The sequence below is a fragment of the Haliotis asinina genome, chromosome 6 (genome assembly GCF_037392515.1).
Source record: "Haliotis asinina isolate JCU_RB_2024 chromosome 6, JCU_Hal_asi_v2, whole genome shotgun sequence".
NCBI lineage: Eukaryota > Metazoa > Mollusca > Gastropoda > Lepetellida > Haliotidae > Haliotis > Haliotis asinina.
Window position 1 is genome coordinate 16,655,583 of NC_090285.1, and position 22,930 is coordinate 16,678,512.

The 22,930-nt window shown below is 36.9% G+C and overlaps 1 protein-coding gene across 1 annotated transcript in view; it reads left to right on the plus strand.

Moving 5' to 3' along the window:
- Positions 1-230: 230 nt before the first annotated feature.
- LOC137287291 (synaptonemal complex protein 1-like) overlaps positions 231-22,930 on the plus strand; it is a 48,688-nt gene continuing 25,988 nt past the window's right edge. The window contains exons 1-19 of the mRNA XM_067819528.1: positions 231-387; positions 1,426-1,597; positions 2,028-2,082; positions 2,217-2,362; positions 4,704-4,769; positions 5,851-5,918; positions 7,253-7,326; positions 7,474-7,532; positions 8,353-8,422; positions 9,540-9,613; positions 9,947-10,055; positions 11,353-11,447; positions 11,669-11,853; positions 12,572-12,639; positions 19,415-19,476; positions 19,957-20,073; positions 20,505-20,609; positions 21,368-21,471; positions 22,376-22,493. Coding sequence (XP_067675629.1) covers positions 1,526-1,597; positions 2,028-2,082; positions 2,217-2,362; positions 4,704-4,769; positions 5,851-5,918; positions 7,253-7,326; positions 7,474-7,532; positions 8,353-8,422; positions 9,540-9,613; positions 9,947-10,055; positions 11,353-11,447; positions 11,669-11,853; positions 12,572-12,639; positions 19,415-19,476; positions 19,957-20,073; positions 20,505-20,609; positions 21,368-21,471; positions 22,376-22,493 — 1,647 coding nt within the window. The 5' untranslated portion in view covers positions 231-387; positions 1,426-1,525. The remainder of the gene's footprint in view (positions 388-1,425; positions 1,598-2,027; positions 2,083-2,216; positions 2,363-4,703; positions 4,770-5,850; positions 5,919-7,252; positions 7,327-7,473; positions 7,533-8,352; positions 8,423-9,539; positions 9,614-9,946; positions 10,056-11,352; positions 11,448-11,668; positions 11,854-12,571; positions 12,640-19,414; positions 19,477-19,956; positions 20,074-20,504; positions 20,610-21,367; positions 21,472-22,375; positions 22,494-22,930) is intronic.

The window sequence follows — 22,930 nt, forward strand, 5'->3', positions numbered from 1 at the left end:
TTGTGAATCTTAAGAACGTGACAAGAGAACATGGGAGTTACCTGCCCTTGTTCAAGTACGCTTCAAAATAATTACTTGAGGTTTTAAGTATGTCATTGGAGTTTGGTTTTCCAAAGTACTTTTCTGATAACCATCTGAAAGTGTGTACTGTATGAGCAGGTTTGACAACAGAACAAATGTAGAACAGGAGAGTTATTCGGGAAATATATGGAACTAGCGTTTTTACGACCGTCAGCTTATTTATAGATGGCGCTGCAGGGAATATTACAGCAGACGACATGGGGGGCCGACTGACTGTTTACAAACAAAAGTAATATTGTGGCCCTAACCTGTCGTGTGGTGGGCGTCGTACATGGCTGTTATTTTTTTCAAGAACAAACGTGGCAGGTATGTTACCTCATACCCCTTTTATGTAGCTCATGTGTTTCCAGCGGTCAATAAGACCTCTCTGAAAAATGTATACACTCGAAGTCGAAGACTGAAAGTCCTGATGATTTCTGGCGTTACCGTTTATTCGGGGATTGGGAAAGAGAAATTTGGCAATGGTCCATTTTCAGGATTATTAGCCATTTTCTGTCTTTAGAATGGACCATTGCCCTTGTCAGTGTTCACGATGGTGTTTCAAAGCAACAGGACATTGGGTCCTGTAAGTTTCAGATTCTGTCTGACCCACTGAAAATTCACAGGACCCACAAAATAAAGTTAAACAAATATTTCAGATTTAACATTTCTTATGACTAGCATTGAAATTATTAACATTATATGATAACAAACATAAGATTTCTAAACAGCAAACAAGTGTCAGATGCTGCAAATAACAACTTCACACAAAGTCATTGTGAAATATTCAGACACTGGGGCTGGCGGGTTGGTGATTTCTATCTGACCACTGGCGAATCTGCCAGATTTGTCAGAGGGTCAGACACTATTCGTGAACACTGCCTTGTGTCAACTGTAAACTTCAAAATTTTAATGCGCCATTTTCATTCAATCTGCAAAATGGCCCATGGCTCCTGCCTTTCCGTATCCCTGTTTATTAACCTAAAACTGTTACAGGGCTTAGGCACCATTGCATTTTAGAGTAGCCTATGCTTGTCTGTTGATAAAGGTATGAATTAGCTAAAATGCGAAACTAAAAATTGATGTATGTTTCATTTATGTTGACTGGACCACAATCACTGAATCAGTGTGAATAAGCAATATTTCAGTTTTCCAAGTAATTATGTCTAATGTGGTTGATAATTTGAGCAAATCCCTTTGCCATGAGTTTCAATGATATATATTTTGTTAAGTGAGAGAGAAACCCTGGTCCCAAGTCTGTGATGTAGACATGATGTTGAGGTAAAACAAGAAAAATGAATGTGGAAAACTAGAAGTCATTTGTGTAGAGAACTAGTTACGTCTAATTATTTGACTTATTTTCAGAATAATTTTCCTTCTAACAGAAGACCCAACCAACAGAGGAGAATTACAATTCCACTGGAGTTGAAAACGGATTCTGGAAGTGCTGAAGTGAAAGTGGACAATGAAACAAGCAAGGCCACCAGTATTCAAACCACTAACACAAACAGAAAATACATCTTTGTTCAGTTTTGAGGTATGTTGAGACTATCATTGTTTGACTTGTTACAAAAGAAAAATTCTTCAGGGATTTATATCTTATAATCTATCAGACTGTAAGTAAATATAAAAATAGAGACCACTAAGATGAAGACTTGCAACAAACAAGAAACTTATTCAGTTTATGATTTTCAAGCACCCATCAGTTTTTGATATGACATTTTTGTTGGAGAAAATATATTTATAATATTTAAAAGAGTACATTAAAGAGACCCTGTGTTTCAAATACAAATCTGTTGTTAGTCCACCATAAATTCATTAAACCCTTAAAACTTTCAAACTGAAAATTTAAATACTATCAGAATAGATAGAATACAATGTATGATTTATATAGCTGTATTTCTGCAGAAATTTGAAAGGGAGTACAATTATTATATGTCTACACATTTTGCTTTTCTTTACAACAGCCTCCAGCTTCAACAGTAAGGACTTCAGCTCCTACTCCTTTCCTCCGTTCAAATGGTAAGTAGTAACCCTGAGCATGCCTGCAAGTAACATTGTGTTATTTTAACTACGAAATTATGGTTTAAATGTTGCCTATTTTCTGTCTGTTATATTCTGGCATGGCTCATCAACAGTTTTTTGCCTGTTTTTAGAGAACCAAAATGTCAACAATCAGAGTAAGCTGGGTCAAAATCAGGATGGCACAGAGCGTCTTTCATCACTCCATGCAAAACTTCATCAAGAAGCAGACAAAATTAGAAAGTGGAAAGTTCAGACTGAAATTGAACTGAAACAAAAGGTAATTTAAAACAGTTTATGGTTTATTTTATTGTATACTGGTGGGTAAAAGAAACTTTCTCCTGCAAAAGTGTTCATTATGTTAACATAAAGAATTACAAGCAAATGCATATTGCCCCATAGATATTGCCAACAACAAAGGTGCGATTCTTACCAACATCAGCGCGCAAATGCACCTCTTGACATCTTTGCATTTAAAACAGCAAAATGCATGTGTTTTGCAAGTGAGGGTAAAATGTATGTGCATGCATGGTATAAAACCACCTAACAGCACAGAGCAGATTGTGCTTCAGCAGAAAACATTACAATGATGAGCTTAAGTTCAGCAGAGCTAGAGAGGGCCATCAACATGCTGCATATAGGCGCTACAATGGGTCACATTACAAGAACCTTCAGTTGCTCTGTCATGACTGTCAGGAACCTTCGTCGGCATTACCAACTGACTAGTCAGACCCTCGGCCCCATGGTGACAACTGCTTGAGAAGACCTCCACCACCTGAGGGCGTTACACCATAGAAACCGCTTACTGACGGTAACGTCATCAGCGTCAACACCACTTATTCACCCAGTGCATCAAAGGACAGTGACAAGAGACAACAAGCCTGTGGTATCAGGGTGTACCAACTGTAATGAGGAAATTGCTGCGGATGGACACACATCTTCACTTGAGTTATCCAGAATTTCTTTCATGCAAACAACGTCTGTGTCCTGCCATGGCCTGCACACTCTCCTGACATGTTGCCAATCAAGGATGTATGGGACCACCTTGATAGAGTTATTGATAGAGTTACAGTACCCCAAATGACTCAAGCCCCTGTCAAAATATGGCGGCATATCCTGGCTGACGTCATCAGATGTCTCACAAGTTCAGGCAGAAGATGTGTGTTTGCATGTATTCTGTTGAGAGGTAGACAAACTCGCTATTAGAAACTTGTGTTCACACTTTGCTTTGTTTCTGGAAAGGACCCACTGATCGTAGTTTGACCCCATGTCGACCACAACCTATTCAGTAAGTTATCAGCTATGTTAAAATTGAATGTTTGTACATAGCATGTGCCTATGTCATTGCTTCACAAATCAGGCCCCCCTAAGTAATTGAAGGAATTACAGCAAATTTGAAGGAATTGCATCTCAAATGTAAACAAACGCAGCCCACTCGCGAAACGATTGCAGCGATATCGGTAATTTAGCGGTAATAAAAGAAATACATCGGCCCTATCGGAAGCAATGTCGGTAATACTGGAAACACGATCGGCCATCTTCGGAGATTTTTCGGTCGCGAGCGGAAATTCACGCAGCAAAACATGGCGTCGTTGGAAGAAGCACCCGTCTCGGTGAGATTTGTTTTTAGTTTCTACTATTACATTTTTATACTTATCCATCTTTGACCACCTGTGTTGAATGCGTTTAGGTATGAGGTGTTGTCGGGGCAATAGCTTATGTTTCTAGGAAAAGATAGTCACTCTAGGAGAGCGTCACAAGTCATGCCCCTGTAGTTTGTTTACATCTGAACATCGAAGTCGTGTCGATGATTACGAACGTGCGCCAGATATAACATCATTTTTTTTGTAAAATGTGTTTAAATTTGTCAAGTGCACTTCGTAGCAAGAAAAATTATGGCTCATAAACTTCTTCATGCGCACGTTCAAGATGTTCGTAATCATCGGCACGACTTCGATGTTCAGATGTAAACAATCTCCAGGGGCATGACTTGTGACACTCTTCTGCAGTGACAATCTTTTCCTAAAAACATAAGCTATTGTCCCGACAACACCTCATACCTAAACGCATTCAACACGGGTGGTCAAAGATGGATAAGTATGAAAATGTAATAGTAGGAACTAAAAACAAATCTCACCGAGACGGGTGCTTCTTCCAACGACGCCATGTTTTGCTGCGTGAGTTTCCGCTCGCGACTGAAAAATCTCCGAAGATGGCCGATCGTGTTTCCAGTATTACCGACATTGCTTCCGATAGGGCCGATGTGTTTCTGTTATTACCGCTAAACTACCGATATCGCTGCAATTGTTTCACTAGTGGGCTGCGTTTGTTTACATTTGAGATGCAATTCCTTCAAATTTGCTGTAATTCCTTCAATTACTTAGGGGGGCCTGCAAATAATACATTGCAAACTTTGAGTTGTTCTTGTTGTTTTTGAGTGAGATGAAACTAAATGAGGAGAAAGTTTCTTTTGCCCATCAGTATAACATCTTAATGTAAAATTTTGTATTAAAAAATGTATAAATTTACTATTGTAGATCTGTTTCTGTGTACAATGTAAATAGTATGGTAATTATGACTTTGAAATTCATATCCTTTAAAAGAATATTTGACATTCTTAGGAGAAGAAGATACATGAGGCATCTACAACAAATGAATCACTTCGAAAGTCAATTTTAGAGCTTCAGGTGAGTGTGACTTTCTTAGATCTATTGTTTGTGAGGAGGAAAAGAGACTGAATGCCAACTCTTTATGGCTTGCATTTTGTACCCCACATCAGTAAGTCAGTTTACCTTATAAAGTTTCTTTTTTTTTATGGCTGCATAGTTGTCAAAGAAAGCCTTGTCTTCCCAGGGAGCATCTGACCAACATAAGACATATCATCCCTATAAGTATTGTTTGCTCAGTGCTGAGATGCAAGTTCAACACAAAAAACTGTGGCAGATCATGTATTTGGAAAATCTATGCTCTCACAAAACTGTATGATATGAAGTTATGATTCCTGGTTTTTTGACAGAAGTTAAAACTGTGCAAGTGGTACTTTCTTCCCCCTTGTTAAAAAAATACCCCAAACAAAATGTGTTCCAAAATGAACATTTTGATTGGTGATATTTTTTAACCCCAAATTGATAAATTTTGTTAGGACCAAATGGAAAGGGATGCTTCTGTTCGACAGTTAATACAGGTAATGCACATTTGTGCCTAGATATACTGAAATGAAATTTGTCCTAATGAGTAATTTTCAGAGCATATTGACTATCATAACCACTGTATGCTGCACTGGATAAAATTAATGCATTTTGACATCTTATGATGGATTGCAGGTATTTACTGTAGAGCAGCTTAGAGGCTAATGTTCAGTTCCATGTCTGCTGTAGATTTCAAATTCCTTACAGTTAGTTAATGACAATGTTAAAAGTGACCTGACCCGTCCTTATTTTATTCCCTCAATGCTAAGAGCTAATGCTCAGCAATCAAATACATATACCAACTGTAGGCATATGAAGCAGATAGGGAACTGAATCATAGACCTTCCCCTCTCTGGGCTGATGCTGTGTCCATGTCAATGGCAGTGAAGGGTACAGTTTTATGAAGCCTGGAATATACAAAGAGAAGGTGTTTGAATGGATTGTTTTAAACACCCATTATCTATTTTGGAGATGGGAAATCAAAACCAAATGAAATATCCCGTGTGGCAAAGGGATTTCAAAAACTTGCTAATAAATGATTACACCTAGAAACTGAATTGTTTGTTTTGCCTGTTCTCAGCTCCAAAATGAAAATCTAAGCTTGAAACTACAGGAAGAAATGAGCAACAGAGAGGACATTGTTCAGAGGTAATGTATACTATAACCATGATTGCATGTTCTCTGTACACCCTGAGTCAATGAAACCATGGACCATTCATACGACTAAGGACAAAAGAAAGATATAAAAATTTACTGGTACCAAGCGTTTGAATTAGTAAATATAGATGGAGAGGATTTAAGAAGATATTGCAAATTTAACCATGTTTTAACCATGATGTTGCTTGTCATTGTATCCGAAAGGCATGGATTGCTGCTTCCACTATCAATCAGCTGCTTGTCTGGTTCTTACCTGATTACTGAATCAATGACTTACTGTAATTATTGTTACATTGTAAACTAGTTTGTAATTGATGAAGATGCAGAATATGAAGTGATTGTCTCTTTGAAAATGTGCTATTGTTATAACCATGGCAACTGTGTTTTACAGTGGATAGTGGCAGATATGTACTGAATCACACATGTCACCTAAATACCAGCATCTGATTTAATGCAGGTGTGGAACTAACATAATAACGTTACCTATAACTTACAGAAGGATACACAAAAAGTTAGAGACAGAGTCAGTCAACCTAAACAGGTAAAACAGTCCCTCTTGGATTCTGCAGTTGCAGAAAAAATTGCGGAATTTACTTTTCCATGCAGAAAAACATCTGGTCCGTGGAAAATGAGTTTTCTTGCAGAATCCGTGCAGAATTTGCCACTTTTCTGCAGAATTTGCTATTTTAAAAAATGAGTGAAAACGGACTGACAGCGGAAATGAAAAGTAGAGATAATGTCAAATTTAGGATCGGTTACACACAAAAAGAACTGACATATTTACTGTGACAACATATTCAAGATAATCATGATTAAAGATACTTTACTAATAAAGCAAGTTATGGGCATCTTTCAAGTAATATTAGATGAACTTCACACTGCAATTAATCAAAATCAATCATTTTGAAAATTGAAATTATTTCAGATTTTGTTTAAATATAAAATTGTTATTTGCATGAAACAGGAAGTTGTTGGTCTGTATCTAAGTTATGAATGAGAGGAGAGAAATAACTTTCAGCAAGTGTTTAATTCTCAAACACAGAAAAAGGTGTGGATGCTTTGTCATCAAACTTACTCAAGATATGATGTGTACTGTCAACTTAACATTATATCTGTGTTTGAGAATTAAACTATAAACATCTGTATAATGTTTTTGTTGTTTTTCCTAGATGTTTTAACCGCAGAATGTTTTGCAGAATATTGAAAAATAGGGTGCAGAATTTGCTTAAATTTGCCGCAGATTCTTAAAAATTTGCTGCGGAATCCAGGAGGGACTAGTATAATGGTGTTAAATAAAATAGTTACTTAACTTCACCAAATTTCAGAATCAGCTCTACAAGACAGCTCTGTAATATTCTCAAGGACCATGCCATCAAACTGGAGGAAAAACTGCAACATTGTAAGTAAAGTCAATATTTGCACAAAATAATGAACTTGTATGATTGGGAGAAAATGTGCTTTTCTGCCTGCAATAACTATTTTGTCGATTAACAATAGCTTTTATTTTCAGTTTTCTTCAGAGGAACATTTTGTGGTTTATTTTCAGGCGAAACGGAAAGAACAGAACTGAAGTATTTAGAAAAGGATCACCTTCAGCAGTTTGAGGTAATTGTCATATCATCCATTATTCATGTCTTGCAGCATTACCAGTCCTGACAAATTCTGTGGCTTTAGCATATGGTGTGGCTACTGTAACACAGTCACATCTTTTTTTTAAAAAAAAAGTCATTCAGCATTAAGTGATCATGTTTCATATTCTGCAGGGATATATATGATGGAAAATTCAAACTCATCAATGACACTGTAGGATTTTGTTTTAAGACAAACTTTGCACTGCATTGATTATGTTATGATATGTCATTAGCTAAAGAATAATTGTATTATATATGTATGTGTGTATGTATTTGTATAAATATATGTATATGCTGTATTAGAAATTAACCTTAGTCTTCTAAATCCTTCATTGCTGCCTTATAAGGTACGTTGCCAGAACGTAAAACCAACCAAATGAATCTATGAACAAATGGCTACCATTATTTACAGCATGGACTGATGTGTCAGGACTCTTTAACGTGTACAACCTTGTGTGATATAAGATCATTTCATATGAATGCATACACTAAGAGGGAGAAATAGTGGATAAAAAGAAGAAGAATTATTGTAGTATGGAATTTGCTATTTTTGTATTTCTCAAATTATATGTGACATCTGTATCAAGGTGAACAGCAGAATCAATGAGTCTTCTTTCAGCACAAACCTGGTGTTTTGTATGTTGTATGTAATTATGAACCCAGCTGTAATTAAAAAACTCAACTGATTTACAGTGCCATCTTTTGATCCAATGACAGTTTTCACTTTGATCAGGACTGTTCATTTTTACAGAAACTGTGTACTTCATGTACTTTATGCATATATCTGATTCAAGGAGCTGTCTGCAGAATTCAAGAAACTTGAAATAACAACCACTGAAAGCTGCAACAGGCTTGTCAATCAGTGTAAGCAAATTATTAGTTTGGGTCAACGTATCTCTTGTTATGGAGTATCAAGTGTTATAAGCAATCATAATGTTTCTCTGGTCAGTACATTTACCATATTCAGTTTTTATCTACCTGTGAGCACCTGAGCTTATTGCAGTGAAATGTTACAGGACTTTGACATGAAAGCCTGGAAATTGGATCTGTACTTTACTGAGAAAGTGTAATTCCAAAAATTTATAACCTATGTATTATTTGTTTGCAATTGTTCCATCTCGGGGAAACACATTTGGCTCGTTGTGCATGGTTTCAGTAAGCATACCCTTTGTCATTTTTACAGGTATGGCAATAATTGTAGAAAAAACTGTAATATCACTACTCCTACACACATATAACAACTCAAAAGTAACAAGTATTTTACACATTCTGTGTAAGGATCTGAGGTCATTACTTAATTTTACTAAGAATAAGCATTTGATGGGTGTTCACAAAATGGTGTTTCAAAGTAACAGGTCACTGGGTCCTATAATTTTGATATAATTAGGTCTGACCCACTGAAAATTCACAGGACCCATAGAAAATTTATTAAACAAACATTTGAGAAATTAACATTTCTTATAATTGGCATTGAAATTACTAACAAACATAGATAAACACACATATGAGCCACATATGACAACTTCAGTCAAAGTCATTGTGAATTATCCAGTTGGACACAGGGCGATGGGTTCTATATATCCATTGGACTATTGTCTGAGGGTCGGATGCTAATCATGAACATGTGGTACTTGTCACAATATTGATCATGCTCATTATTTAGAATGTTTTACATATTCAAATACCAGGTACAACTGTGATTAACTGCACTGTTTTCAAAATCTATAATGAATGAGAGGTTGTTATTTAACAAGATATGCCCAAACAGTTGCTTTGGTTTGTCTGCAAATTGATGCAAGTGAAATTGATGACCCTTACTTGTAATTTGTAAAGCGAAGTTTTGCCTTTCATGCACTACCAAACTTAATCTTAAGTTATAACTAGAACACCTAGAAAATAATAATTGGCTACAGCATATGTTGCTAGACATATCCTATGCACCACTGATTCCAGATATTTATGACAATATTGAATTTTTCAGTGCAACTTGAAAGGGATGACCGTAGGAGGCTTGAAGAAGCACTAGAAACCAAACTGACTGATGCTGAAATTCAGGCATGGACCTGTCATGGTTTTGTTTTCTTTACTACTGGTAACGTCTGTTGTATCTTGCTCTGTAACTTGGATAGAGAACCCAACAAACTCTTGGGTGTAAATATGTGAATGCAGATGCCAAAAATTATTTATTTTGTATTTAAGTATTTTGTGATTGGAATTAATTGTTTTAGAGGTAGATTCAATGATGATATGTAAAGCACATCTAATTATTGATCAGTATAATGTCATTATATGTATATGTTATAATGTTTCAACCACTTTTAGTTTGTAGAGCAAATTAGTCAGATTAAAAAACATTGAAATGTTGATTTATCTGTGTCTGTGTTTCAGCTCAAAGTCTTAATGGATCAGTGTGATGAGAAAGATATAGAAATCAGAGATGTCAGAACAATGCTGCAGAGAAATGATGAAAAGATACATACTTTAGAACAAAGCAACGGTAATAAAGTGTTATGTTTACTGCCTTATCTATTCCCTTCTCCACCCACTCTCATATATGGTTATAACAATAGTGTTGCTTTCAGCTATCCCACCCTTCATGAAGACTGACAACTGTGCATATTATTACACAGATAAATTTGTGGGCTTTGTAGTACACATAAGGAATTGATAGCAAGATGTTAATTATCACATTATTAGCTAAATCCTAACTTAAAATGGTTAGGTTGGAATGTAAAAGTCCAATGAAACCGATTCAGCAAAGTTTCAATAAAAGAGTTAGACGGAGTCATGTATGTAAGTCTGTTACTGCAGTAACTATTGAAAAGCCTACTGGAATGGAGTTCCAGCAGCTGCAGGAAAGCTTGCCTGTAATCACTGTATTGAGCTCCAGTAGCTATTGAAGAACTTGCCTGAATTGAGCTCCAGTTATTATTGAAAAGCTTGCCTGAATTATGCTCCAGTAACTATTGAAAAGTGTGCCTTGAACTGAACTATTTGTATTTATGGGATGTACTGAAGTACCAAAGAGAAAGGAAAAAGAATTTCTAGTTCATGCTGTATCAATACCCACAAATGCTATGAAATATTTTGCCAGTCAGTATTCACATTTCACAGAACTGTTCTTTGGGACAATAAATATTAAAGTTGCAGGTAGGACAATTTGATTATGTAATCAAGAATCTGATAGATTGCTGGAACCCTGTCTGTTAAAGAAATCAGTGAGTGAGTTTAGTTTTACGCCACACTCAGCATTATTCTATGGTCTGTGAATAATCGAGTCTGGACCACACAGTCCAGTTATCAACAGCATGAGCATCGATCTGGGCAAATTGAAACGGATGATGTGTTCAAGTTAGCTAGCCACTTGATCCTGTTAGTCACCTCTTTCGACAAGCTTAGTCGCTCGCCAATATGTGGCAAGCATGTGTTGCTGAAGACTTATTCTTCCCTGGATCTTCACATGTCGTTAAAGTGTCAGTTATGACCCTGCCATTTCTGTTTTGTTCCATGCTGGTTCTGTCGCCCTCAAGAACCAATGGCTGGTTCTTTCTCAAAAGAATGCAAATATGTGATTATATCTCTCACTGAACAACAGAATACAGGAAACTTAACTTTTTCTTACTTGCACGTCATGCATCTATGGCTTTAGGATGACTTGTCAAAATGACTTTGATTGCAATGTTTGAAGTCATTAGTAATATGCATGCTTAAACACTTGAAAAAAGCATATGACCAAGACATCATAGATCAGATGTAGTTGTATTGTGTGAATCAAAAGTTTGCTCTCTTTACAGCCTCATTCCATCAGAAGTCTGAACAACAGCTTGCAGAAATTAAATCCAAAGAGAATGACTTGGTTTCAACGTCTGAGCAGCTTCATAGTTTACAGGTTGTTGTCAGTTGTAAATGTAGAACTGAACTTCAGCAAAGAAATTAAATGCAGATTACTGTAAATCAACTAACATTGTACAAACTTAGGGGTGTTACTTCCCCTTGCTTAAAAAAACACCCTCCATCAACACACTAATACTTGTATGTTTATGCAAGATTAACTGTTATTCAAATATTTTTACTGGGACATTACACATCAGTATTTCATTGTTGTCGTAGGAAGAAAAAGTCAAGAATGAAGAAAAATTAAAGGTGCTAGTTGTTGAACTGGAGAACTTGAAAGAGGTCAAGAATGTTCTGGAACAAGCTGTGGTTTCTACCAGTGCAGAATATGAGACTAAACTTACATCCCTGCAGCAACAGATTGATGGTTTAAACTGCAGCCTTCTTTCACAAGTTGAAAAGTATGGTACCAGTTTGATTGTTTGCCATCATATTCAGTTATCAGAGATTATAGTGTGATTATGTCTGCACATGATGCATAGGCAGATCCAGAGGGAAAGGCATGGGTGTGCACCCCTCTTTTGTCCTGAAATTTGTTAAATGACCATTGAAAATGAAGGGTGCACCCCTCCTTTTAAAAAAAAATGTATCCGCCCGGGATTCATCATCTCACTCAGGTAGCTAATGTTTCACTTCATTGTTAACATCAGTAACACAATAAGATCTTGTGAAACTGATTGGTATTAATGAATGGAGAGTGTATCAATATTACTTGTTTGATTATGTTTGAAAGCTTTAAGTTATTTCATAGAGTGTAGTTATTTCACAATTGTCATTGCATTTTAGAAAACCATTGATCAGTAAAGGATTTACATAAATTTATTGTATTCCTGCCTTTAAACATTAAAGACTATTTAAGGTATGTTTGATATGTTTTATGCCCTCTCCTCTATTTTCTTTATCTTCATTCGGGTACATGATTATTATCTGGATATATATAAACGATGATGTACTTTATTTCAAATGCTACAAGAACACGAATGTATTTTTAGAAATCTGTCCATTTATAAGCAAATTTCCAAAGTAAACTTTTTCCTGAGTGGCAAAGGACAGTATTTTGGCATGGTGTTTAGCTGAAGTTAGGTGCTTGTTTCATAGTTTTTTGTTGTTTTTTTTCAGCTGTAAAAAGTATGAACAACAGTTATCAGAAATGTCATCTCTGTCTGAAAACCTAAAGAGTTCCAAAGGTAAACCTCACTTTCAGGCACCATGACTGCTTTGAAATATTCCTGATACCACTCACAAGAATACTGAAACCATTTTTCTGGGGATGTTAACCTGCAATATAGTATTTGAATAAATATTTGAATGTTTGTATTTGGATTATGATTTTGAACATTAATTTGAGTATATTTGAAGGGATTTACTCTGAAACATACACATCCATCTATTCAGTAAGTGATGAGAAGGATAGAAATGCAGTATTTTTGAAGGGTGACCTAGGGCAATGTTGGTGTGCCTTGTGACAGTATGTGTGCCTATCCCTTTTGATGATTTTGACATGAAACATCAGAACAATTATGTTATCTCTATTCATTGTTAAAAAAACCCAGTAAACGTTATGTAAACCTGTAAACGTGAGAGTAGGATTTCCTGAACGCTATCAAGACAGTAAGAACAGTTCAAGTTCATTTGCCTGGGACCCATAGACTATGCAAAGTGTGATCTCCTGTCATGGGCACTGGAATTCAAAATGGCCCCGTTCATGTTAAGTTGTTAGGTTGTAGTCCAGTCATCCTAGCTCATATACAGCTCAACCTAGAACAAATTGCAATAAAAGCTGACTCTTCTGTTTTGTAATCCATATAATGTGTATTTTAAGATACAAAAAGTATAGGACTGTATAATGAACGAAAATTGCATTTTTCCCGACAAAACGCACGTGCATGTTTGTTCGTCACAAGACGATTGAATGAGCACACTATACAGAGATTTGTCACGAAAAAGGGCATTTGTCACTGAAATTAAATTTATGTGCACAGCCTATTTGTGATATATATATATATATATACACACACACACACACTTGTAATATAAAACTTCCAATTTACCGTATTTAACATAAATACAAGCAACAAGACCATAATTCTGTGTATACATATAACAGCAGGTTGATCCATGTGTCTGTTACCGAGGGATTTCTAATCATCATTTCATTTTATGTGTATGTTGAACACCAGACAGTATGAACTAAACGTGTGTAAGTATTTACCGTATTTACAATATTACCCGAACGTAAATCAGTATAATAACATTGTCAGAAAATGCAGAAGGTACAGTCACGTCACATAAACTTTGATAAGACAGGATGTAGTTAGTGAACGGAATTAAATGTTTTTAAACAAACCTCACATGATGATATGAAGCCAATAGTGATGCATCGTGCGACTCTAATATTATATTAGATGTCATCTTCAACACGCATTGAGTTGCTGCAGCTGACTCCCCTACATTCACCACATCCTGGAGAGCATTCCAGACCATGTTTCTTACAGCTGCACCGTGCTGAGCCGCAGTCAGTCTTACAGTTACATCTGATAATTCTAAGCAAGTGATCGGGGGCTGGTGGCAGATCTGTGAGAATGGGATATAGACGACCATTCCATCCCCAGTTCTCAGGCAACATGTCCGACGACCTCTGTCCCATCCACTCCTGAACTTGATAGTAGACACGCATTGAATGATATTTTGCTGCAGCTGCAGTTGGAGGCAATTGTTTCGGCTCGACGAATGTTGAATATGCTGCCACTTTTTCACAAAAGCGGACATGGCGCAATTTGTCCAGACCTATGTCTGTGTCATCATTGAACAATTTCACGAAAACTCTTTCACCAGCTTTTATGATATCTTCTCTCTCTGTAGCCACACTGAATGCAGATGCCTGTTGACGAAAGGACATGTCAGAGACCAGTTCTTTTACCGCCGACGATTTTCCAATTCCAAACACTCTACTTGTAGTGTCGCATCCTGTAAAAGCGTGGATGAACAAGATGTTACTGCAGATGACTTCTCCTACCTTCCGCTTTGTTTCCTTTATTTGCCAGACTTTCCTTTTCTTTTTACTGTTACTCTTTGCCTCTGTCATATAGTAGATTTCTGATGACTCTTCTGATAAACTAGCGTGGTAGCATAGAAGTACCAGCAGGTCTGTGTCCTCACCAATTACAACAGTCGTGTGTTCCTTTGCAAGTTCCACAGCTGTCATGACAATTTCTAGGTCTGCATCACTACGTGCGTGTTTCACTCTACATCCCTGTTCCTGTAAGGCTGTACCAAGGAGATTGATGAACCTCTGTTTGTTAGATTGGTTGGCCAGGAAGTCTTCCTTTTTAGAATTGAGTAACAGGTTCTTTTCACACTTAACTTCTACTCCAGCATCCCCCCGTCTAAGGTGAGCTATATCCCCTATTGTTGGTCCAGCTTCATATCCATCAAACACAATGGTCGCCGTTCCATACCTGTTACGGACATATTCCATGTAGAGCTGAAGGATGGTGTCGTAAGTGCATCCTCGAGGCCAAACTACACGTTGAAGTAGAGCTCCACCATCAAGAACATATTCTCGCTGGACCGTGTGTATTGGAGGTTGCCAATCAGGATTTTGTAATAAAGTGCAGCTTTGTTGGCTGGTAGAGGAAGACCTGATGGTTCAAAGAGTGCAGGAGGAATGTTGCACAGTTCAAACTCCAGCACTGATGCCAGATTTTCGCCCATGTTCCTTGCACTGGTTACAATTCTTTGGAACAGAAGTTTAGGATCAACGTGTACTTTATCACCCTCAAACTGTACAGATGCCTTAGAGTGAAGTGTACAAACTTGGTCTTTCTTTTTGAAGACATAATCTTGAACGGACACTCCAGTCATTTTGTCAAGTATCTTCTGTCCAACATATTTGGCATTCTCAACATTTACAGGTTTGTCAGCTATTTCTCCGGTTGCAATATTGCGGAGACTAGTGTCATCACTGAAAAGATTCCTCTCTTCTAAGAACGATAACACTGTCAGAATGTCCTTGTTGTCCTTGTCCATTCGAGCCTAGGTAGCATCCTTGTGTTGCTCATTAGTGCTGTACGAGATTCCAGTGAATGCCTGCATGGCAACGTTCATACTAGCACATGCTGGCATGGACAAGACCCATGTAAGACGTTGAATTTCTCCAATGCCTTTACCCCGAGTCAAACCTCCATTGGTTTTGATGCTACGCATGAGCATCTGCTCTATTACTAGGTCTGTTGGCAAGCCAGCCCACAAACGGTCGCTACGACGAACAACATGGAGTCCTCTCTTGAAATCTCTGTAGACTTCTTCATGAGTATTTTCCAAAGCCAACATCTTTTGGAGATACAAACGACTCGACTTGGCATAAAGAGAATGTCCAGAAGCTGCAAAGTAAGGAATCATTTCCCTGAGAGATTCAAGATGGAGATCCCAATTACCAGTTCTTTCAGCCTTTATGAACCTTCGCAAAATGTCTATCATCTCTGTGTATTGCAGCCATAACTTTGATGTTCTTCTATCTTTTAACTGTGTCTTGTACTCATCCAGTCTAGACTTTACTCTCTTTAGGACAATGTCTTGACAAATGTCCTCAGTTGATAATTGCCCTCCTAGAAGGTGTTCAAATAGATATACTGCATGTTTGAGATCGTTGTTGGTCACGTCCTTTGTGCTGCACCATCCATTCTGAGGAGTACGTTCTGAATCAATATGTTCATCACACTTGCAAATCCAAGGATATTCAAACGCCTGGCCTAAGAGGAGTGCATTGAGAGCTGTGTCCACAAGAAAGTGGCCTCTGATGGCTCGGGAAACAGCTTTACCTGTCATCATGTGTGGAACTGCATTAGGAGCATACACTGTCTCCAAGACCTCACAAAGTCCAGAACCCAACATAAGGTGACCAATACAACCCAGGAAGGACATTTCTGTATGAAAGGATCCAAGTCTTAGAACAAATGCTTGGAGATCTTTATCTGCAGTTGCACTTGATACAATGGTAGTTGCCTTCCACCAAAGTGGTTGATCAAAGGTGATAACAGGTGTTACATTTTGTTGTCTTGCTTGAGCCCCAACATACTTCAGTGTGGAATATATGCATGACATGTCACCAGGATTCATATCAATCATAGGCAAGAAGGTGACAGTTGATATCCCAGCGTGATCTCCTCTGTGAACTGACTGCATATAACCTGACCAGGAGGGTCTCGGAGACTTAAGTGGCCACATAATCTTCCAGAGAATGTCCAATGCTGATGTTGGGTCAGAAGACTCTTCACGATTACAAGATGAAAGTTCTTCATAAACTGTACATGCCAGTCCATTCCAGTCGGATTTGTAGAAATGCATTCCAATTCGGCCAACTGCTACAATGTCTTTTATGCTTGGATTGCCTCTTGTGATTGGCTTGATGGTGTTTCTCCCTGGTGTGGCTGTTGAAATTATGCCCATTCCATGGAATGTGTTATTACCATCTAAAGTGTGCACGTTGTGGTCGATGTTATCGGCAACGAAATTGCAGGGATGACCCAAGTTCGGGGTGTGAGACTTCAGGACTTCCTGTTGCTGCTGCATTGGCTTCAAACCGCTTAACCTCTGTATATGATGAGCAGAACCCATGTTGATGAAGCGAGTCTATCAAGAATCGTGATGCAAAGTGGTGATGCATTTGGACACCAAGTCCAATTTGAAGTGGTGGTACCAATGATCTCGGCCGAGTTGCTTGTATGACAGCTTGCCCAATGGAAGCAACTTTAACTTCAGAGCCTTTTCCATTAAATAGGTGAGTCAACAGAAGTCGAAGGGATTGTGGCAGGTATTCAAGTTGAATTTCAGTTGACTTGATATCATCAATGCTAGGATAAGTTGGATGGCTTCCGCTTATGGCTTTTATGTCACATTTCAGGAGGTCAGCAGTTGCTCTAATCAGGCGCATCTCCTCTCCATCTGGATCTGACTTTTGGGGGGTCTTGTAGAAATCATACAGAATAGATGAAGCATTGTGTCGGAAGGTTACAACATCTGGTTTTCCATCTGCTTCAGCAATGATTATTTTATAACCAAAATGTTCACACAGTTTTCGTTTCATGTATTTTACACTGTAGGGTTCTTCATTAGAGTTCAAATAAGAAGCCATTTTTGAAACTAGATTTGTTACTGTAACCTGTTCATCATCATTTGCTTCAATGTAGTCAGCAACTTGCAAGAATGCAGCAAGTTTCACAGGATCCTCCGGTCTTCCCTGGCGTGGCTTCTTTCGAGGTGTTGGGGAATAACTATCTACAGCTTGAGGCAACTTTCTGTTTGTCCTGAAATTCACACTGCATGAGTTGTGGTAAACCGCATCCACTGCAAAACAATCGCCAGCATACTCAATTCTTGCAAGAACTTTTGTAGACCATTCATCACCTCTTTTCAAGCAAATATTTTTTATAGTTTCCTGGAACTGCTTTTCGGTCCTAACCGGAATCATATTAGATCTGTGAGTCTTCCAATCTGTTTTTACAGTCTCTCCACAAAACAAGCAATCTGTTTGGAAGCTGAACTCTTTTTCTTGCGACCTTAAAGATCGTGTTTGATTTTCTTGGTCTTGATCCTCATTTTCCATAAATTTTCTTTTATTAGAGGCAGCAATACTGAATTTATTGATGTGTTTGCATCTGCACTCCTGGTGTATATATTGTCCTTCTCTTGTTTGTGTGCTTTCTTCGCGCAGAGCACTTGCTCTGTTGATGCTTGTGCTTCCTTTTTCACCGTGTTTTGATGTAGGTTTTCCATTTCCAAGCAGGTCTCCACAGAGGACACACACATTTAGGTCATCGTAACATCTGCAAAAAGTGTTTTGCATTACTGGCCAGGACTCACAAGTGAAGCTTGTACATTGTTTTGGAAAAATGTAAAAGAGCCCTCAGTACTCTAGAGCATTTCTGCTCATGCACTACCCTTTTCTATCGATTAGAAAAGTAATACCATGCCACTGCTTGTTTTTGTGTGTTTCGACATTTCGACTGGCAACGTTGAATGGGGTCAACAGCTCTAAGTGAACTATCGTCCAGTATCAACTACTTCAATAGTTCTCCGCCTTGGCGGTTAATATATGCAACCTATGAATATATCAGACATCAGTCATGTCAGTTAACTTGTACATGTTTGAAAATAATTACCCAGATTGCGCTGGACTGCCAGCGACGGTACGTTCGTTCGCCATCTTGTTTACGTGACGCAATCTACGGCAACACAGCGAATAACACTGGCCATCTGATTTTTCGTATCAAATGTGCGCGTTTTGGCATTACAAAAAATAACTTTTTCGAACAAAATCGTTCATGATACTTTTCTATACTTTTCATATGTTGAAAGTACACAACTTAGTGACATGTTCCAGCAGAAATTGTTTTTATTGCAATTTGTTCTACCCCTTTTGCCAGTGTTACTGGACTATTGAGGATATCAATAAATAGTTTCATGGGGTGCAAAAATAGGTTTTCAGTATGAATCGGTCAGATTCATTGCATGTTCCATAAAATGAACCATGGTGAAAATTATTAAAGTATATTTTTAGGTGTACCTCTAGGTCACTGAAAATATTTCATCTGGGCCATTTCAATATTTACTGTTGCCATGCCACACAAACTATGCACTATTTGATCACTGATGATTTTAGTCAAATACATTAGCCTCTGTTCAAATATCCCTAATATCACATAATGCATGATGAAATGTTCAGATTAAAAAGCATACAAAACTTCAGTGTTTTATATCAGTGTTGGTTTGTATGGATTGAGGACAAATAATCTTATTGTGTACTTCATCATCATACTTGGTTTCTGTACCATGGATATAGAGGCTATTGTTACCTAAATGTAACAGAATTAAATATACATTACAACTGTACATGGGATTCTATTCAGGTAGTGAAAGATGCCTATGCATAGTTTTCATTTTTGTGCATGTTTCAAAACACAGATGTTCTAACACTTGAGAAGACTGAACTGGAAGGAACCGTGAATGCTTTGAACAGGGACATTGTAAGTAGATGTTTTTTCATTTCTTACTGATCATGTAGGACAGAGTAGGTCTGAACTCATTGTGGAATAGTTGACAAGTATTTATAAATATTGTCAGAAAATGCATGGTTAGAAATAATGGTAGTAACAATGGTATTCAGATTTCTTCTTGTGAAATAATCTGAAAAGGTAAAAAGTTCTACTTTTTAGAAATGGTTGGAAATCTCTTTTTCTTGTTCTCGGCATGACCTCAGATATGACATTTGATATTGGTTTCGGTGTTGTAAGGCAAATCAGTTGTTAAGATGCATATCACTTTCACAAAAAAATTGATTTGAGTGAACAAGAAATATTTTTGTTTAGCATATAAACTTGCCTAGTGTTGTTCCTGTTTTGGTTCTGAAGGGCTGGTCCTATTTAAAGTAATATTTTATGTGTGTCAGTGTAGATATCATGGAACTTATAATACTATGTTTAGTGAAAAACGTTTTACTCTAACAGAGTGAGTATCAGAGGACTATTGATGAAAAGATGAATGACAATGCATGCTTAAAGGAAGATCAAAGACGACTTTTAGATGAACTGCATGAAACTAAGCAGCAGGTTTCGGAGCTACAGGTATTGGTATTATTATGACTTATGTTCATGGTTATGACATATTTTGTATTATTTGATACAAAATAATTCATCAAGTTACAAAAGTATTTAAAACACCAGTTTCTATGAACATAGGACCTGGATATATGTGGAAACTGCATAATGTTTATTTGTTCACTGGAGTAGCCTTTAAGCATCCTAAATGAATTTGAAATTTTGTCACTGTGTACTTAGGTAATTGTAAGCTTTAAAATGGGTAGTCTCATAAAAGTTAAGGTAGCTGACTAAGTGGTGGTTGAAAGTCCTTAATCAGACATGCAAAATCATCTGAATCAGCAGTTTTCTATAATAATTCACTCTGACATCATGGATCAGAACATAACTCCACAGGAATATTTGGCTCATGAATATACATAGCGAAATGAGATTAAATCCATTTAATCTTATTCCAGAAAAATGTTGAGTGTGAACAAACAGAAAAAATTCAAAAAGAAGAAGAGAACAAATGCTTGCTTGACAGAATCGCCACCTGTGACATCACAGTTCAGGAGAAACATGTTGGTACAATTAAACCTTTTCAACTGAACATTAAACAGTTCGATAGATCGCTGTGAGGCACTTTATGAGAGAAAATTCATGTTTTGGAATCTTAAGTAGGTAAATGTACACCCAAACGTAACTTGTATTTTTAGCTTATCTGACTGAATGTCAAGTGAAGTTATGTTACAGCATGCTTGGCCTGTGTTTATCAGTGTCTGTGTTGCAGTGAACTCCATCAGCACAGATTCATCTGGACCAGTGAAGCTGAAACATCATTTCCACCAATTGATGATATCTGAATTTGCTAAAGGAGTTTGATTCAGGGTTTCATTGTGACAGCCATATTGAAAACATACTTTTCTGGACATTAAGCGATAATTTTTACTCAACTTATAACTTGAATTTAGGCATTTATGTTTCTTCTTTGATTCCGTCATATTTCATGGAACTCATATGGCATTGATGTTAGTGACAAATAACACTTTGTGCAGAACGTATTTGAATATCCATGCTGACACCAGCCTTTGATAACTTGTCTCTGCTGACATTGTCAATGGTTTATCCATGCGTGCTACAGTGACATGAAACTATATTTTAGGAAATATTTTAGCACCGATTATTGATAAATATTTTATTGACTCAATTCTTCGTGAATTTTGACTTCTCATCTTGATGCAAATTGCTTATGATAATCATGATTTATTTGAAAGATATACAGTGATAATAATGTTCAAAATGATTCATTTCATTTTTCACATTCACATTTAACCAACAGGAGGAAATTCTAAAGATAAAACAACACTGTCAGAATTTAGAAAATCAGCAACAGGCCTTCAGTTCAGAATTTCTTGATCTCCAACAGTCTCTGATGGCGGAAAAGTAAGTTTGCCTTTGCCAGAAAGTTTCTCCACACATCATGATGAATGGTTTTCTTAAAAATTATTTTCAGTGATCTGAAAAATTCAAAGTGTGCAAAATCCTTGAGATATGTGATTGACAATAACAGCGGGAGGTGGAATCTGAAACATTGATATGATTCGCATTTGTGTATGCTGGCACAATTATTTAAAAAAAAAATGTTTTTGATTAAATAATATGGCCATGAAACTAAAGATTTAGCGTGATGTGTTTGAACATAGTTTCACATTGGATTTGTTCAGGATATGGAATAGAAGCATTTACAGATGAATTAAGAATGATCTTGTGAAAAGGAGAAGCACAAAAAGTTTAGCAACATTATAGATTGAAATGATGACATTAATGTTCTTTGTCAATCACTGAAATGTATGTCTGAAACAAATATGATATAAATGTAAACAATCAGATATAATAGTATCCAGTGGTCACTGTTTTCATACATGATTTTAAACTAAGTAAGATTACATCTCAGGAATATTGAATGATACTTGACATAGATCTTTCTTACCAGAAAATGTTTGTTTTCAAGATTTCTAGGGAAGCAAGTCAATGCCGCTCACATCAAAGTGTCCACTCAGATCAATGCAATAAAAAAACCAATCACATTACATACACTATCCATGTACAATATATTTCCAGTTACTTTAACATCCACACAGTCTTTAATGTGCTTGGGATCTCACCCTCTATATAATAGTGATGTCTTGCACTGAAAATACCTTAAATGTCTTTGAAAGAGTGTCATTCAAGAGCTCCTTTTTGCCTCTATAAACAATTTACTTTTATAGACTATCTTTGTTACAAAATGTAGAGAATGTTATGATATAATTCCAAATTAATTATGGATTGTGCTATCTTTCTTCAGAGAGAAGGTGACCAATACTTCCTTTTTGCTTGACAACACTCAAAGAGAACTTAGAGCCAAAGAACAAGATTTTAGATCCTTAGATAGTGAAGCTAAGAAGCTGAATAAAGACTATGAGGTTTGTTTATGTTTTTTGAGTGTACTGACATATCAGAGCTCCAGATAATGCGCATATTTCCATATTTTGTTGAATAGAAATCACATTAACTCAATTGATTACGAATCTGGGAGTACAAAAAATGCATAAGAATCACTTTAAACCAATAGGTCTATAATACCTTGCATACTTTACTCAGTTAACTAAATTGGCTTGTGTATGATTCATCAAGGCACCCAGACTCCAGTGTTCATGAATAGCATCTGACCCTCTGACAAACCTGACAGATTCACCAGTGGTCAGATAGAAATCACCAACCCACCATTCCCAGTGTCTGACTGAATATTTCACAATGTCTTTGTGTGATGTTTTTATTTGTGGCATGTGACACTTGCTGTTCATGAATCTTATGTTTGTTATCATATGATGGTAATAATTTCAATGCCAGTTATAAGAAA